We start from the raw sequence: 17550 nt of genomic DNA on the forward strand, positions 1-17550 counted from the left end.
AGTCAGCTTTAAATCAGAATTGTGTCTCAGTTTACCTTATTCTCAGTTCTGCCTTATTCTTTCTCCAATAAGCATTTGCTAGTAGTTTTGCTATCTCATGCTCTGATCAGTCCTGGCTGGAGTCATAGGAGGAAGAGCTGGGTGGAGTCCTCATAGCAGCTGCTTTGTACATTGGGGGTAGCACATTGCCAAAGACATTTTAGAACTTCAGCAAGATAACTTTGGACTTGAGCCCTACTTTGCTTTCTTTCTGTTAGTGTGGCCAATTAAAAGTAGGAAAAAAGATACCAGTTTTAGATAAGATAGAGTGAGTTTATGCACACTGTCTTGGTCACTGAGTGCAGCTAACAAACTGGACAGAATACACTCTGGAGCTATTTGAAGACTCTGAAGCATAGCATAAATAGTAGCAGACAGATTGGGAAGAAAACCAGAATTCAATATGTTACCAAACTGGCAGTGTATTTCCCAGTTTTCCTCCAGTATTCTATAATCTGAATTCAGGACTTAGCCCAACACGTGGTGAACAGCACGGTACAACAAAAATCTCTAGTTATGGTTCTGAGTGAGAAAAGGAATCCTAAGTCTCAGATGGAGGGGGAAAACTCACAGATTTTTTATTAATCCCTTTCTGTTTCCTCATGTGCAGTCCCCAGTGGCCCCACAGTGTTGGTGGCAGTGACAGCAGTGGCAGTAAGGTCTTAGAGGCTTAAAACCAAGAGCCCTCTTCTGAGGGTTGTTGTCCCAAAAGGATGGAGTAGTTTGATTGCTTTTTTCTCTCTCTGGTTCCTACTACTTGGCCTCTGATTAGGAAATTCATAGCAGAATGTATTGACTGTAGGCCCAGCTTTCTGGCCAAGACCAAGACGGGAGGCCCAAGAAAGCACACGGGAGAAAACAGGGAGGGAGGAGATACTCAAAGAAAGCAACCCCAAAAACTGAGAGAAGTGATCCAAGGGACAAACCACTTCTCAAGTCCCAGCCTGGACACTGGGAGGCGCACAGTGAGGACACATCTGAATTGGCATTGAAAGTGGAGCTGACATTGAAGCCACAGCCCACCAAGGGCTGGTTCTAACTTGCTGCCTGAACCTAACCTGTTCAATTGTCTGCTGAAACAAAAATAACACCCTCCACTGCATTTAAACAAAATGTAGGGCTTTTAAAGAATTTATTTCAAGACATAATAGTTTCATAACATGATATTCAAAATATTTAGGATATAAGCCAAAATTTACCATTTTACAAAGAACCAGAAAAATCTCAACTTTCATGGCAAAGACAATAGTTGGTAAAATGGCACGGATGTTGGAATAATCCAACAAGACTTTATTGTAAACGTGTTCCTAAAAGTAAAGGCAAACACTGTTGAAATTAACAAGATAGAAAAATCTTGGCAAAAATGTATTTTTTAAATGCACTAAATACAAGATGACATAAAAAATCAGTATATTTAAAAATAAAGCAATAGAAACAACCCAATTTGTCCAACAGGTGAAAAATATTTTAGAAGTTGAACAGAGCTTCAGGGACTTGTGGGACAAACCTAAATGTTTGCCCTAAGAGATCTAGAAGAAGAAAAACAGTGCAATCCAAGTGTAGGTTAGTCTGGAGATGGAAGGCCAGTTCAACACTTAAAAATCAGTCAGAGCAAGACACCAGTGGCTCACACCTGTAATCCTAGCTACTCAGGAGGCTGAGATCTGAGGGTCATAGTTCAAAGCCAGCCCAGGCAGGAAAGTCCATGAGACTTTTATCTCCAGTTGAGTGATAAAGCTCAGGGACAGTGTCCTGGCCCTGCGTTTAAGCCTGATGACTATGATGACAAAAAGCGGGGAGGGGCGCTGGGGATGCAGGGCAGTGGTAAAGTACTTGCTTAGGCTTACGTGAGGCTGAGGGTTCAATCTCAGTTCCCAATCCCACACACATACCCCCACCAAATCAGCCAATCTAATCCATCTTGTTAATAGTCTAAGATAAAAAGACATTGTTATATTAATTGAGGATAAAAGAAAATTTCACAAAATTCAATATCCATGATAAAACTTCTCAGCAGGGGCTGGGAAGGTGGCTCAGTGGTAGAGTGTTTGCCTTGCATGCCTGAGGCCCTGGGTTCGATTCCTCAGCACCACATAAGCAAAAAGAAAAAAGCCATAAGTGGCATGGTGGCTCAAGTGGTAGAGCGCTAGCCTTGAGCTGAAGAGCTGAGGGACAGCACCCAGGCCCAGAGTTCAGGCCCCACAACCGGACCCAAAAAAACAAAACAAAACAAAACTTCTCAGCAAACTCAGGAACTTCTTCAAACCTGATTCAGTACATCTAGACAAACCTCTAGCAAACATCTTCACTTTTTGGTGAAGACTGCTCTGCCCTAACATCAGGAACTGAAAGTCCAGACAGTGAAGTCAAAAAAGGAATGAAAAGGAGTGTACTGATTAGGAAAGAAGAAATTAAACTCATCCTTCATAGATGACATGATTGTCAAATATATAATCCCAGGAAATCTACAACAAACTAACAACTAATAACTGAGTTGGGCAAAATAATTAGGATATAAGTACAAAACCCAAAAGTTAATTGTGTTCTTATATCTTATCAAAGAACAACTGAAAAACAATGTTAAAAATGCACAATAACTTTCAAAACCAAAAATAATTATATATGCATCAAATTTAATGTGTATAGGTTCTATGTCCTTTTCCTTTGTTCTTTTCCTGTCTGTCTAAACTCTTAAAACCACAAATGTAGGAGTCACCTTCACTGTTCCGTTTTCTACCTTCAGAATGTGACCCTGTCCAGCCACTTCTTTCTAGCACTCACTGTCCAAGTACCATTTTTTTCTCCTGGACTGGTAAACGCCTTCTAACTGGGCTGGGCTCATGAGAAATCCCTTCTTATTGTAGCTAAAATAATGTCCTAGAAACAGGTCATGTTTATTACTACTGAAATCTCTTCAGTGGCCTTATAGTATACATGGAATAAAGTCCCAACTGTAGCACTAAGGCTGTACTCCCTGTTTATCTCCATAGTTATGAAGTCCACTTCTTCCCACTGCTCTCAAGCCACATTGGTATTCTGCTATTCCCTCAAGATGCCAAGCCCTGTTTCAGAGCTTTTTTGCTTGCTGTTTCTTTATCTATATTGCTCTTTCCTCCTGAACTACAGGACTCTCCTACAGTCTCATTCCACACTCATCCCCCCAGAAAGGCCTTCCTAAACCACTTTATCCAAAACAGTCTATTATCCTGCTGTCCTACCTTCTGAAAAACTCTTATCTTTATTTGTTCTTAGCCCTCACCCTTTGAAACCATCTTCTTGTTTACTTACATTCCACCAGTCTTTCCTAGTAGAATGTAGGCTTCATTTGGCCCAGGGCCTTGTTTTTCATGGTAGAATAGTTCCTGACACATAATAAGTGCTTAGTAAATATTTGAATGAAAAGTAGAAGATGAGGAACAAGTATTCATGAGAAACAAAAGTATTCATCACTTAATGAATATTTAAGGATAAACAAGTAATGTTAGATCATGCAGTGGAATTATGTGGTCATTGTTATTGACATGTAATATGTCCACAATATTGTGTGAACAAACCCAAAACACACAGCAAGTATATTATGAGGCCATGTGTGAAGTAAAATCATATATATGCATTTACATACATATTTATAGAAAGATATTTCAGGTAAAATAGTTGCCAAAATGTTTCTAGCAGTTAGCTGCAGGTAATGGAAATTTCAAATAGTTTCTACTTAATTTTTTGTGTTTTTTTAATTTGAATTTTTAAATTGGACATGTGCTGTTCTTACAAGTGAGAAGAAAATGTTATTTTTGCCTGGGGAGGAGGACTCTTATTTTGTTTGGTAATTGCTTGGTGAACAACTTAGTCTGTTCAGCTTACTATAGCAGAAATATCTTAGGCTGTACAAGTTACAAATGACAGAAATTTATTACTTATAATTCTAAAGGCTAGCAAGGCCAAGATCAGGGTGCCAGGAGATTAAGTGTCTGGTGAAGACCCATAAATCATGGATGATCTCTTCTCTGTGTCCTCATGTAGCAGAAGGGGCAGACAGCTGACAGGCTCCCTGAAGTCTTCCCCCCTTACTCCTACCACCCACCCACAGTACTGGGATTTGAATTTAGGACCACACACTTCTAGGAAGATGCTATACTGCTGAGCCATGTTCCCAGCTCTGTTTTTTGGTAGCTGTTTTTAGGATAAGGTTCTGCTTTCCATCCAGGCATGTTCCTGGATTGTGATCTACCTACTTTGGGCTTTCTGTAGTTGCTGGAATCACAGGTGCATGCCACAGCATCTAGTTTTCCTCTGTGGAGATGAAGTCTTGCATACTTTTCTGCCCAAACTGGCCTGGAATCACAATCTTCCCAATCTTAGCCTCCCGAGTAGCATACACCCCTCCCAGGGATACACCACTTCACCCAGCTCTGAATTGAGAAGGAAGTTTTGCAAATATTTCTGCTGGGCTAGCCTAGAATCTTGATTCTCTCTATCTCAGCCTCTCAAGTACCTAGGATTCAGGTGTGCACTACCAGCATCTGGCCTGAAGTCTCCTTTATAAGGATACTAATCCCACTCACAGAGGCAGAGCACTCATGATGTAGTCATCTCCTAATGGTCCTACCTCTTAAGAGCATTGTTTTGGGGATTAGGTTCCGTATGTGAGAGGGGATACCATCATTCAGCCAAAGCAGTGAGGATACTTGCCTTATCTAATCTACCAGATGACAAGCCCCATGATATTGAAGCCATAAACTATACAGTGAATCATTTTTTCCTGTTTTCTATGCCAGCTTCTCTTTGACATTCTGTCTCATCCTACAGCCTAGTGAGGATGCCCTGGTATGGTGTGAATACAATTGATATTAAAAGTACGATTGAAAATGTACTCATTATCTTGCCCATGTAATTGTAACCCCTCTGTACAGTATTTTCACAATAAAAAATAAAATATATATATAAAAGTACAATTGACTTTACCTCAATTATTCAGCCCTAGACATCACCCACTGTTTTCCCAGGACAGATACAGTGACTTTTTGGGCCATAGTGTGAAGGGCTTTTGCATTTGCATAGGCCTGGGTGCCTTCCATAGTCTGTGATCTTTTACTTGACACCAGGGAGGTCCTATACTCATTGGCCAATGTAATGGTGCTACATTGCAACATAGCTGTGAGGAGCTTGTCCCCCTATGTGTCTCTGTCATATCAGATGCTTCGTGCCAGACCTTTCATCTCCCCCACAACACCACACACACACACACACACACACATTCACACACATGCACGCATGTGCATGCCCACAGACAAACAGACACACACAGACACACACACAGGATTGGATTTTAGTTTGTGAATTTCTAAGTTATTTTACCAGGTTAGTTAATTTGGTCTAAGGATACTGGGATTTTCTGTTTGTTTTATAAAACTGCTTTTCCTATTTTAGTTTGTCTTTGATTAATTGATCTCATGTCGTGGCTTATTTCCCTGTCTTGAAAGGATATGAAAATCATTTGCACTTTGGCCAGCCCCTCTCCCATGATTCATGTGTGGCATGGCTCAGTACTTCTGACATCACTCCTGGGGCAGCGAGTGGGAGACATAATTGCTTTTCCGTCAGCTCTCATAAAATGAGATCTGAGGGTTGCAGTTCAAACCCAGCCCATGGGACTCTTTATCTCCAGTTAATCACCAGAAAACCAGAAGTGACACTGTGGCTCAAGTGGTAGAGTACTTGCCTTGGGACAGCGCCCAGGCCCAGAGTTTAAGCCCCACAACCAACAAAAATAAAATAAATTATATTTATAGCATATGATAGTTTTTTCCTCTCAAAATGATGATACTGAATTTTTTTACAGCATAATACTATAAACAGATTTCAAATCTAGTGTCATTCTCTTATATCAAATATTTCAAGTTAAAGCAAAGCTCATTGTAAAATTTACCCTAATTTTCAGAGTACTTACATGCATCTGGCTTGGAGACTATAAAAGGCTACAGTAACTACGAATATGCATGGATATGAGTATATGTGAAGACAGGTGTTTTGTCCTTCACCTACAGCTATACTCTGGTGGGTAACCTTACCTAGCCTACCTGTGTCTGGGCAATCCTCCACTCCATGAGCTCCAAGACACATGCCTGTTCAGCTCTTTCAACATTGGCTAGAGGCCTGGTTTCTGTTCTAGAGGCCTTGTTCTTTTTTTTGTTGTTGTTGGTCGTGGGGCTGAGGCCTTGTTCTAACCACAGTGAGGACCAGGCTTTTTCCTAAGATGGGAGTCTGTAACTTCCCTGAAACTATAGACCTGAAAGCAGAATCAGTGTACAAAGTGTGATCTGTGAACCCCTGGGGGCAGAGTTTCCTTGGAGCCATTTCAAGTGTCTTTAAGGTCATAATTATCACATAAGCTACCAAGATTTTCTTTCCTTTTTCCACTGATGATTCTAAAGCAAGACTGGCTAGACTCCTTGTGTTTTTTATTTTAAAAAATGCACCAGCACTAAACTATACTTGTAGACATTGTCAATTTTTTTGTGGCCACATACAGAGTGAAAGGGAGGGAGTGGGAGGGAGGGAAGAAAAGAGAAAAGGAGACCAGTTCTCAATGAAGCAGTAGAAATTATTTACTTACTCACTTACTTTGAAGTACTAAAAATTGAACCCAGGGCCTCACACATGCTAGGCAAGTGCTCTACCATTTAGAATACCTGCAGCCCAGCAATTACTAAATTCATTAGAGTTCTTGCCTCAGGTACACATTTTTTTTTTTGGGGGTCCGGTCGTGGGGCCTGAACTCTGGGCCTGGGCGCTGTCCCTCAGCTCTTCAGCTCAAGGCTAGCGCTCTACCACTTGAGCCACAGCACCACTTCCGGCTTTTTTTCTTTTTGCTTATGTGGTGCTGGGGAATCGAACCCAGGGCCTCATGCATGCAAGGCAAGCGCTCTACCACTGAGCCACCTTCCCAGCCCATCAGGTACACATTTTTAATATTCTCGGTGGTGAAATAAGTATTCATGGCACCTTTGCTGCATACTGAGTACAGCAATTGCCTTGAGGAAAAGTGTTGGTGTGCTTGTGCTGCCAACCGAACTCTATGTATTTTTTTTTATAGAACACCATTTTTACTCAAAAGAACACCTAATGGCCACACTATGGCATTTGGAACTTTGTAGCTTGACAGACAGTTCCTCATTAATGGAAGCAAGCATATCCCTTCAAGGGAAGGAACTGGCGGTGTTCATTGCCGATGATTAAACGTGAACATTCAAGTGAGAATTAAGGTTTTAGAAAACATGTTTCTGAGCCGGGCGTTGGTGGCTCATGCCTGTAATCCTAGCTACTCAGGAGGCTGAGATCTGAGGATCCCAGTTCAGAGCCAGGCCAGGCAGGAAACTCTGCAAGACTCTTTTTTTCTGGGGGGGGTGGTCCGGTGGTGGAGCCCTGAACTCTGGGCCTGGGCCTGGGCGCTGTCCCTCAGCCCTTCAGCTCAAGGCTAGCTCTCTACCACTTTGAGCCACAGCACGACTTCCGGCTTTTTTTCCCCTTTTGCTTATATGGTGCTGAGGAATCGAACCCAGGGCCTCATGCATGCAAGGCAAGCGCTCTACCACTGAGCCACCTTCCCATCCCTCTGCAAGACTCTTTATCTCCAATAAACCACTCAGAAAACCAGAAGTGGTGCTCAAGTGGTAGAGCACTCACGTTGAGCTGGAGAGCTGAGGGACAGTGTCCAGGCCCAGAGTTCAAGCCCCAGGACCAACAAAACACAAAACAAAACAAAACAAAAAAACCATGTTTCTGCTGGATAACTTCCCAGTACTTAATTTAATTAGATAAAAATGGGGGAGTGACTTTATGTGAGCCTCCCAGGTGATCTGTATCAGAAATGTCCCCTGCATTCTTGAAAATAATATGCATTCTCCATTTGTTACCTGTAAGGTTCTCTGTCACTTCAAATTTAGCAACTGCTCTGTCACATCTGAATTCTCACAAATTTTGTGTTTTTTTTATGTGTTTCACATTATGATCACAGGAGACTTAACTGTGTATTTGTCTCTGTAATTTGGCTAATTCTGCTTTGTATAGGGAAAGTTTTATTATTAGGTGCATGCACACTTGGATGCATGCCTTGTTTTTGTCCAGTTTCCCAAGCTTTCAGGAGTTTGTATAATTTCTCCAAAATTTTTCCAGTAATTTTTGTAGATCTTTTACTATGACTGAAAAGTCTTAACATCCTTTGAAGGGCCAGTAGAAGCATTAGCAGTTAATTTCAAACGTTTTGGCATCTGAAAAAGCACTTTGTGGATTCTATACACTGAGCTGGTGCAGGTGCAGTAGGAGAGGGCACAGATTTGCATCACCCAGGCCACTTCCCACCTGGAGCCCAGCAGAGGATGTGCGCTTCTCAGGGATGGTTCCCATATCCTGGGCGGAGGCAGGAAGCCTAAGCCAACCAGACTAAACATTTTTCTTTCATGGCAGCTGCTGGCTTATTGCTTTGATGCCTGAGAAGAGAGGATCTTCTGGTGATAAGAAAGCTTCTTGTAACCAGGTGCTGGTGGCTCACACCTGTAATCCTAGCTGCTTAGGAGGCTGAGATCTAAGGACCATGGTTCAAAGCCAGCCTGGGCAGGAAAGTCCATGAGACTCTTATCTCCAATAACTCACTAGAAAACCAGAAGTGGTGCGCTTGCCTTGAGCTGAAGAGCTCAGGAACAGCACCCAAGCCCAAAGTTCAAGCCCCACGACTGGGGAAAAAAAAAAAAAAAAGCTTCATGTGAATATCCATACTAACTGTATCTGGTGGGCTCAGAATCCTAGAATGTTATGTTTTTAGTACAAATTTGGGATCCGTGCATGCTGGTGAGACCAAGACTTGCCTGCCAGCTAATCCTGGCCTTCCTACTTGCTCTTTTTTCCAGTATACACTTCCTAAAGATTATGTTAAGCTTTCCTTCTAATCAGGAAGCTGAACAATACAAATATCAGATCCTCAGAAACCTGAACATGTGGCTGGAGTGGAGAGCAAAACCTTAGTCAGGTAGAATCCATGATTGGAGGCTCAGGAAGTCTTTGTAGGAGAGGTCAAACTTTAGGCCTTCATAAATGATGGAAAGGAATTATTCTTGCAGATTGGGAGTTCTCAGTAGATTATGTGATTATCAGCTCTAAATGAGGTGTCAAATTCTAAACAAAAGAAAACTGCCCTAACCAAGCCAGTCAGGGTGGCTCACATCTATAATCCTAGCTACTCAGTAGGTTGAGATCTGAGGATCATGGTTCAAAGCCAGCCCAGGCAGACTCTTATCACCAGTTAACCAGCAAAATGCCAAAACTGGAGGTGTAGCTCAAATGGTAGAATGCCAATCTTAAGTGAAATACCCATGCAAGAGTGCAAGGCCCTAAGCTCAAGCCCTAGTACTGACTCCAAAAGTAAAAACCCAGAAAAAGGAAAAAAAGAAAGCTACAACTACTGTGTAAGACTAGATGCTTGCTCTAATTCTATAACTTCTTACTATAAGTGACTATGTAATTTTTATTACCCTAGAGGTATTAAGAACTCCTCTGGACTTCCCATACTGGAAACATTTTAAGGGCACAGGAGTGAAAATGAAGGTGATTTCTGTGCTTATCCCCCAATGTATTCCACATGTACAAAAAACCTGTTGCACTGACTTAACAGGGCAATTTGCCTGATTAGGTTTTGTTTGTGTGTTAATGGTTTCCATACCAAACTTGGGATAGAGCCAGAGTACTTAGGGCTTCAAGGGCTTCAAGGGCTGCCAAAACTCACCAGAATGTCATCAGGCTTCCCTCTTCTGGCTTTACCTTCTGCAGAGGAGCTTTCTTCATAACTGGCAACATGATACCAGCAACTGATAGATGCACATCTTCAGCTTTGCTAGGTAAAAGTGACTAACTGGGCCCCTCAGTTCCTGATGGCAAAATCCAAGGGGAAGGAGAATGGGGGCAGGGCTTGCTTGCAGCAGTTTTTCTCTCTGGATCTCAGATGTTGAGGAGAGAGGTTAGTGAAAATGATGAGTCCCCGTGACAGACATGGTTAGAAGGAGCAGTTTTTCTCTGTAAGTACATAGATGCCTGACCCAAGAAAAAGGTCTGGTTTCTTTCCTCTTCCCCTCTTTCCCTCTTCCCCTAGTTGCTAGCTGCTTTCCTGACCTCTGGGATAGCTAGAATGGAGAGAAAGAACCAGAGCACTCTCTGGATCTGACACATGTTTAAAGCTAACTCTTGGAGGGAGTGCTTGTAGGTATTTTGCAGACCCTGCTCATCTTGGGGACTTTGCCTCAGTCTTGCTGCTCATTACCATAGCTCATAGGAGTCCAGGTGTCTGTTTCTAGCAGCTTGTTAGGACTTGTTAGCCCACTGGGTGGATGTTTTGGGAAGTTCCTAAGATAGCTCTACCCTAGCCCACTCATGCTTTTTTTTTTTTTTTGTCAGTCATGGGGGCTGAACCCTGGGCTTGGGCGCTGTCCCTCAGCTCTTCAGCTCAAGACTAGCGCCCTACCACTTGAGCCACAGCACCATTTCTGGCTTTTTTCTGCTTAAGTGGTACTGAGGAATTGAACCCAGGGCCTCATGCATGTGAGGCAAGCACTCTACCACTGAGCCAACTTCTCAGCCCCTCTTTTTTTTTGTTGTTGTTGTTGGTCGTGGTGCTTGAACTCTGGGCCTGGGTGCTGTCCCTCAGCTCCTCAGCTCAAGGGTAGTGTTCTACCATTTGAGCCACAGTGCCACTTCCGGTTTTCTGAGTAGTTTACTGGAGATAAGAGTCTCATGGAGTTTCCTGCTTGGGCTGGCTTTGAACCGCGATCCTCAGATCTCAGCTTCCTGAGTAGCTAGTCATGCATCTCTTTCTGCAGCAGATTATGGGAATACTGGCCTGCCCCCACGCAACTCTCTACTACAACTAGCCAGTCCATCTCACTATGTCCTTAGATTTGTCAAGTAAGAGACAATCTTGCTAAATTGTCCAGCCTGGGCTTATTTACTGTCTTTCTGGCTCAGCCTCCTGAGTAACTGGAATTATGGGCACATACTACCATGCCTGGCCAGAGTTTGTGTTTAATACAGTTACAATAAGTGATATGATGTGCTACAAAGGGAATTCTATTCTTCCCTGAAGCAGTTGTGTTCTTGCTTGACTTCAGATGTTTGAGTTTACAAGGGGGAGTGCCTTCACAGGCATCTCTGAAAGGCATCTACCAGAGCATGGGAGCATTGTATGTGCTTCAGATTGAGGAATAGCAGTCACCCCAAGGTTGTCACTATGTGGAACAAGTGACACATATCTGGCAAGTTGATAAGGTTTCCTTTCCATGGGAGGACAAAATAAGAATGTTGAAAGAGTATTAAACTTTAAAAATTTTTTACAGATTGTGGTTTTTGTTTGTTTTCATTGAAGACCTTTTTTTTAAAAAATCCTTGGTTTGTTAAGGCGAGTCTCCTCTGTTTGAGTCAGAGCAAATCAGGATTATGTGAAGAGAACATCACTTGCCCAAGGAAATTCTATTGGGAAGCAAGTGAATTTGTTATGTGTCCTAGTTGGTGTCTTCAATGTTTAAAAAGTATAATCTTTTCGCACTGTGGCTCAGCTGATTGTGGAAGCCAGCAGTCTGGCTTATTGACCTTGCAGAATGACTCCCATGCAGTACTTGGCAGCAGGCATAACTTCCCTCTCTTGGCCATTCATTACTTACTAAAGACAGAGTTCCTCGAAAGCTGCTTCCCAGCCTTTTCCATCCAACTTTTCATCTTGATATTGTGTTTTATCCTCAGAGTGAGTCAGACAACTGCAATCACAGGCTACCTTATTTTCTCCCTCCCTCCTCTTCCCCCCTCTTTCTTTTTCTCTGTCTGTCTCTGTCTCTGTCTGTCTCTGTCTCTCTGTCACACACACAGACACACACACACACATACACACACACACACACACACACACACACACATCGTTACATATAAGAAATAGTCCCCAGAAGTGGCGCTGTTGCTCAGATGGTAGAGTGCTAGTCTTAAAGCTGAAGAGTGAGGGACAGTGCTCAGGCCCAGAGTTCAAGCCCCACAACCGACAAAAAAACAAACAAAAAGAAATAGTTCCATGGCACTTCCATCATTTTCCTTATGCAAAGTGTTTTAGAAGACACAAGAAATTTCCTTCCAGCAAGATAGTTGTGATTCTCATGGTTTGTTTTGTGGATGCCATGAACCATGCAATAGTCCTTTGCACTTGGTTTTTGCTGTGGGAAATCTTGAGGACAGATCTTTAATCCTGAAGCAAGCACATGGGACAAAGGTTATTCACCTTTGGTGATTATTGGAGATTTCCTCTTCTTAAAATCAGATATATCAGTTCTCAGTGATGAGCATGGAAAAAACTGCTATTGTGACCTGAGGACCCATTGGTTGTTACATCTTCATCCCATAGTTACCCTGGCTCATCCAGCAGCCATTGTGCTTAGAAGAAGCAGAGATTGCTTCTGTTCTCTTCTTTCTCCAGGATCTTTTTCATCATTTACCAATTTTTAGTTTCAATTATTACATTTATGCAGCAAGGAAATGCTAGACCTGGGTAGCCTAGAAAGCTTGAAAAATACTCTTTTCATTTATCCTGGTTATTCACAAAATAGGTGTTCAGCATATGTTTTGTTTTTTACATATTTAGTTCTGTTATTTGAAGCAGTTGAATTAGATTCTTTCCTAAGGGCTCTCTATCGGTCTAGGTTTGGGAAATGTAACCTGTTACAGCAGTGGCTTGACTTCAGTGACATTTTGTGCTTTTCTTTTTCAGAGTATGATCGGTTGGGCTTCCTCCTAAAGTTGGACTCTAAACTGTGAGTAGAATGAGAAAATGGCACTGTGATAGTCTGTGCATGCTGGGGTCTAACTTTGAAGGGTAACCTCGCTCCCCCCTGTGGTGGTTAGAGGATTCCCTGGAGCTTCTGACTGCGGGTTGTCAACAGAATGTTGGTGCGTGCTATAATCCACTGGGGTGGGTACAAATACAAGCTTTACATTTGCCTCACTAATGAGGTGGCTCATTAGTGAAGGAGGCCACTGCCAAGAGTGGAGGGACAGAGAAGCCCCTGGAAAAGCTCCTAGAGTAGATGGCAGTTGAATTACAAAGTTGTAACTCAAAGTTGGTATGGTTACTCTCCTGTTTTCTCCAGCTTCAACTTGTGTCATTCATGCCACAGATCAACCCTTCTTTCCCTTTCTTTCTGTAGGTCCTGTTACTTGTGCCTGGAATTTCCTTTCCTTGTTAGTCTACTTAGAAAACAAATTTCATTTCTTCCTATATAAAATCAATTATCTCTTTCTCTATGTTTCCTTTGCACTTTCTATTTCTGTTACCAATCATCTTTCTATACTATAATTAACTTGTTATGATTATTAATTTATTAGTGGCACAGACTCAGAGCCAGTCAGATTAGTTTAAATCCCAGGTTACTAGCTGGGTGTTGATGGCTCATACCTGTAATCCTAGCTACTCAGGAGGTTGAGGTCTGTGGTTGTCTGTGAGACTCTTATCTCCAATTAATCACCAGAAAACTGGAAGTGGCACTGTGGCTCAAAGTGGTAGAGTGCTACCCTTGAATGGAAAAAATTCAGGGACAACACTTAGGCCCTAGTTCAAGCCCTAAGACTGACAAAAACAAAACAAAACAACAACAACAAAAATCCTAGGTTACCATTTATTCTCTTTGTGATTTTGAGCAAGCTACTGAATCACTTTGAATCTGTTTCATTTGTAAGATATGACAACAATATACAGGCCCTGGTTGTGGGGCCTGAACTCTGGGCCTTGACGCTGTTCCTCAGCTCTTCAGCTCAAGGCTAGCTCTCTACCACTTGAGCCACAGCGCCACTTCCAGTTTTTTTCTTTTTTGCTTATGTGCTGCTGAGGAATCGAACCCAGGGCCTCATGCATGCAAGGCAAGCACTCTACCATTGAGCCACAGCGCCACTTCTGGTTTTCTAGTGGTTTATTGGAGATAAGAGTCTCACAGAAAAAGAAAAAAAAAAACAGTATTATAAGAAAACCATGAAGAAAAAAAAAGTCTCACAGAGTTTCCTGCCCAGGCTGGCTTTGAACTGCGATCCTCAGATCTCAGCCTCCTGAGTAGCTAGGATTATAGGCATGAGCCACTGGCACCCGGCTAATCCTCCAAGATTCTTTCTTGTTCTAGCCTTCTTGGTCTTTCTAGAGGATAGGATAGTACAGGTAAAAACATCTTTGTAAGCTAAGTCAGTATACCTGTCCTTGGATAGATGGATGGATGATAGGTAGATAGCTGTGAACTTCACCATTTGGCCAGCATGCTTTGCATGGTAGTTATGTCTGTTCTATATGTTCAAACCCTACACAAGGCTACTCATGGTTAGTGTTCAATAAATGCTTGTAAAACTCTGCTACCACCTCCTATAACTTATTTCTGGATGAAGTCATCGTTATGTACTTAAGTCCCTTATCCTGATCAAGACAGATATAATGGAAAATCAGAATTGCATTTCCTTTCTTCTCTTGCATAAGGTCTTATCCATAGCTACCTTAGATGGTGTTGGTAATAACTACATAAAAGCATCAAACCAGGAGCTGTTGGGTTTTAATGAATCATCTGGTATCTGTCTCCTTTTCTTAGAATCTGGTACCTCAGACTATGAGTTTAGACATGGTAACTCTCCCAGCTTTGATTCATCATGGAGTCAGCTAGACAAGAAGAATGGTCTATTCTCTTTAGAAGGCTAGAGAATAGATGTCAGCCACATGTTACCATCTAGGGAACAAGGCATGATTATACTAGAAAACTTCAGACTTCACTCTTAGAAAAGTCTTAATTTAGTGCTCTAGGATAAAACGATAATACATGAAGTATGAACGATAATACGTGAAATGCCACCAGAACACAAAAGCTGTAGTAATTACTAAGCTTAATCACATTGATGAACAAAGAACATGTTATTGAGGACATGCTAACTACAGTATTTAAGCTGTCTTCAGAAATGAGGGAAGACAGGAGGATGTGCCTGATCTGCTGTCCTGATGGGTGAGTTCTGTAAAGGCTGGTGTGTAATTTGCGCTGGGTTCCAGACTGGTTCCATGAACCATCTAAGTCAGCTTGGTCTTTGGCCAAGTTGTTGGCTTGCCCCATTTCATTTAACCCACAGTCTGAAGTACAAACTAGAACTTTCTTGCCTCTTGCCGCAAAGGCTTTTCCACTACAGTAGGTGAAACTTCTTCCAGGAAGAAGTTTCCAAATTAAAGTTTTGCTTTGAAGAGCAATTCCTCAGCAAAATGTTGCTGTCTCATTGCAGGTCTTTCTCTATGTTTCATTCGTTTCTAATGTATAGGAAAGGACCTAAACTTGGATGAGATAAATTAGATTTGAATTCTGCAGCTTAGTATTAAGTGACCTTAGTACTACATTTTAGCTTTCTGAGTCCTAATTTTCCTTTGTGGAAAATATAATTAACTTTCACTTCCTGTAGTTTTATGAGGAATTATTTTTAAAGATTATATAAATTATGTGTAAGTGGCTGAGTGGTAACTCACACCTGAAATCCTTGCTACTCAGAAGAAACAAATCAGGAGGATCATGGCTTAACACTACGCAAAAATTTTTCAAGACTACATCTCAATCGATAGCTGAGTCTAGTGGTGCACATCTGTCATCCTAGCTATACATGAGGCTGAGGTTGGTAGGATTGTGGTTCCAGGCCAGCCAGAGCAAAAAGTTTATAATTCTTCTTGTCAACAGCAAAACCTAGTTATAGTAGTGTATACCTGTCATCTCAGATATGATAGGAAAGTATAAACAATAGACTTGTCTAGGCAAGTCCAGGCAAAAAGTGAGATTTTTGTCTCAAAAATAATTAGAGCAAAAAGGACTAGAGGTGTGTCTCAAGCTACAGAATGCCTACCTGGCAATCACAAAGCCCTGAGCTCAGATCTCAACACCTCCAAAGAAAATTATGAGTAGGTATACAAATGTATGGGTATTTTTTCAAAAAACTTATCTTTGTTGGGGTTTATTAGTCTGCAGTATAAAAATTTATATGTTCTGGAATTTTTTCAGCCATTTTGTTCTTTAAAAATCGCTGTGCCCCCTCTCTCTACTCATCTATAGCTCTAGTACTTTTCTAAAACTGATCAAATGTTGACCCTCTCCTTTTAGCCTCTGGATCTGTTGCTTCCATGTTTGCTGCCTTTGACCCTTTCCACACTGTAATCCTGAAAAGACTCACAATAAGGAAAACTAGATCAAAACCTGCGCTCACCCCAGCCAGAATACAGGAAAGATGACCATAACTCCCAGTGGATTAGGGTAAAAGTCAGCAAAACAAAAGCATTTGATATTTGTTGCCGGGATTCTCATTCAGGTGATCTAGGGACTCCCAAGCCCCTGAGCTCAGTATATATTGTTTTAGACTAGGCAGTGCCTCCTGGCAAAAGCAAAACATCTCCACACTGTAATCCCTCTGTATATCACCTTTATAATAACAATAAAAAAATTTTAAGAAAGATATGGATTTCTCACAGGTAACATTTCAAGGAAGCTAGCACTTGGAGTAAAAACAAACAAACAAACAAAACTCAATACACAAGGAAGCAAACTTCCTTAGTGAGAACCATGAAAAACAATAGACAACAAAGGAGAACTCTGAAAGATTTCTCATATTAGAATTACCAACCACAGTTTATAGAAATAAAAGTTTAAAGAAATAGGGCCTGGGAAGGTGGCTCAGTGGTAGAGCGCTTGCCTTACATGCATGAGGCCCTGGGTTCGATTCCTCAGCACCACATAAGCAAAAAGAAAAAAGCCGGAAGTGGTGCTGTGGCTCAAGTGGTAGAGCGCTAGTCTTGAGCTGAAGAGCTGAGGGACAGCGCCCAGGCCAAGTTCAGGCCCCACTCCCAGACCCAAAAAATAAATAAATACATAAAAGACAAGAGTGAATTTTATACATAGGATTGGGAAGTATAGTTTAGTGTGGTAGCTCATGCCTATAATCACAGATCTTCAAGAGTCAGAAATTGAGAGGATTGCAATTGGAAGCCAGCCTAGCCAAAGTTAGTGAGACCTAGTCTCACATCTGAGGCTTGAACTCAGGGCCTCCCAGTCTTCCTTGGCTTTTTTGTTCATAGCTGGCACTCTACCACTTGAGCCATGCCTTTAACTCCTTGTCATCTTTTTTATTTTTTATGCTAGTACTAGAGTTTGAACTCAGAACTCATACTTATTTGGATTGCTTGCTCACTGGTACTTTATCCCCCCGAGGCACTCTTCTAGCACAGCTTTTTGCTAGTTATTTTGGAGATGGAGTCTTTCAGACTATTCTTCCTGGGCTGGCTTCAAAGTGCCATTCTAAAGTCTCAGCCTCCTGGGGCTGGGAAGGTGGCTCAGTGGTAGAGCACTTGCCTTGCATGCTCGAGGCCCTGGGTTCGATTCCTCACACCACATAAGCAAAAAGGAAAAAGCCAGAAGTGGCGCTGTTGCTCAGATGGTAGAGTGCTAG

The 17550-nt window shown here is 41.9% G+C and overlaps 1 protein-coding gene across 2 annotated transcripts in view; it reads left to right on the top strand.

Moving 5' to 3' along the window:
- St3gal3 (ST3 beta-galactoside alpha-2,3-sialyltransferase 3) overlaps window positions 1–17550 on the top strand; it is a 191333-nt gene that overhangs the window by 78695 nt on the left and 95088 nt on the right. For both annotated transcript variants that reach the window (XM_013017021.1, XM_013017022.1), the window contains one exon: window positions 12827–12869. In XM_013017021.1, coding sequence (XP_012872475.1) covers window positions 12827–12869 — 43 coding nt within the window. The remainder of the gene's footprint in view (window positions 1–12826; window positions 12870–17550) is intronic.

This window comes from Dipodomys ordii, unplaced genomic scaffold (assembly GCF_000151885.1).
Source record: "Dipodomys ordii isolate 6190 unplaced genomic scaffold, Dord_2.0 Scaffold33, whole genome shotgun sequence".
In the NCBI taxonomy this organism is placed as follows: Eukaryota; Metazoa; Chordata; class Mammalia; order Rodentia; family Heteromyidae; genus Dipodomys; species Dipodomys ordii.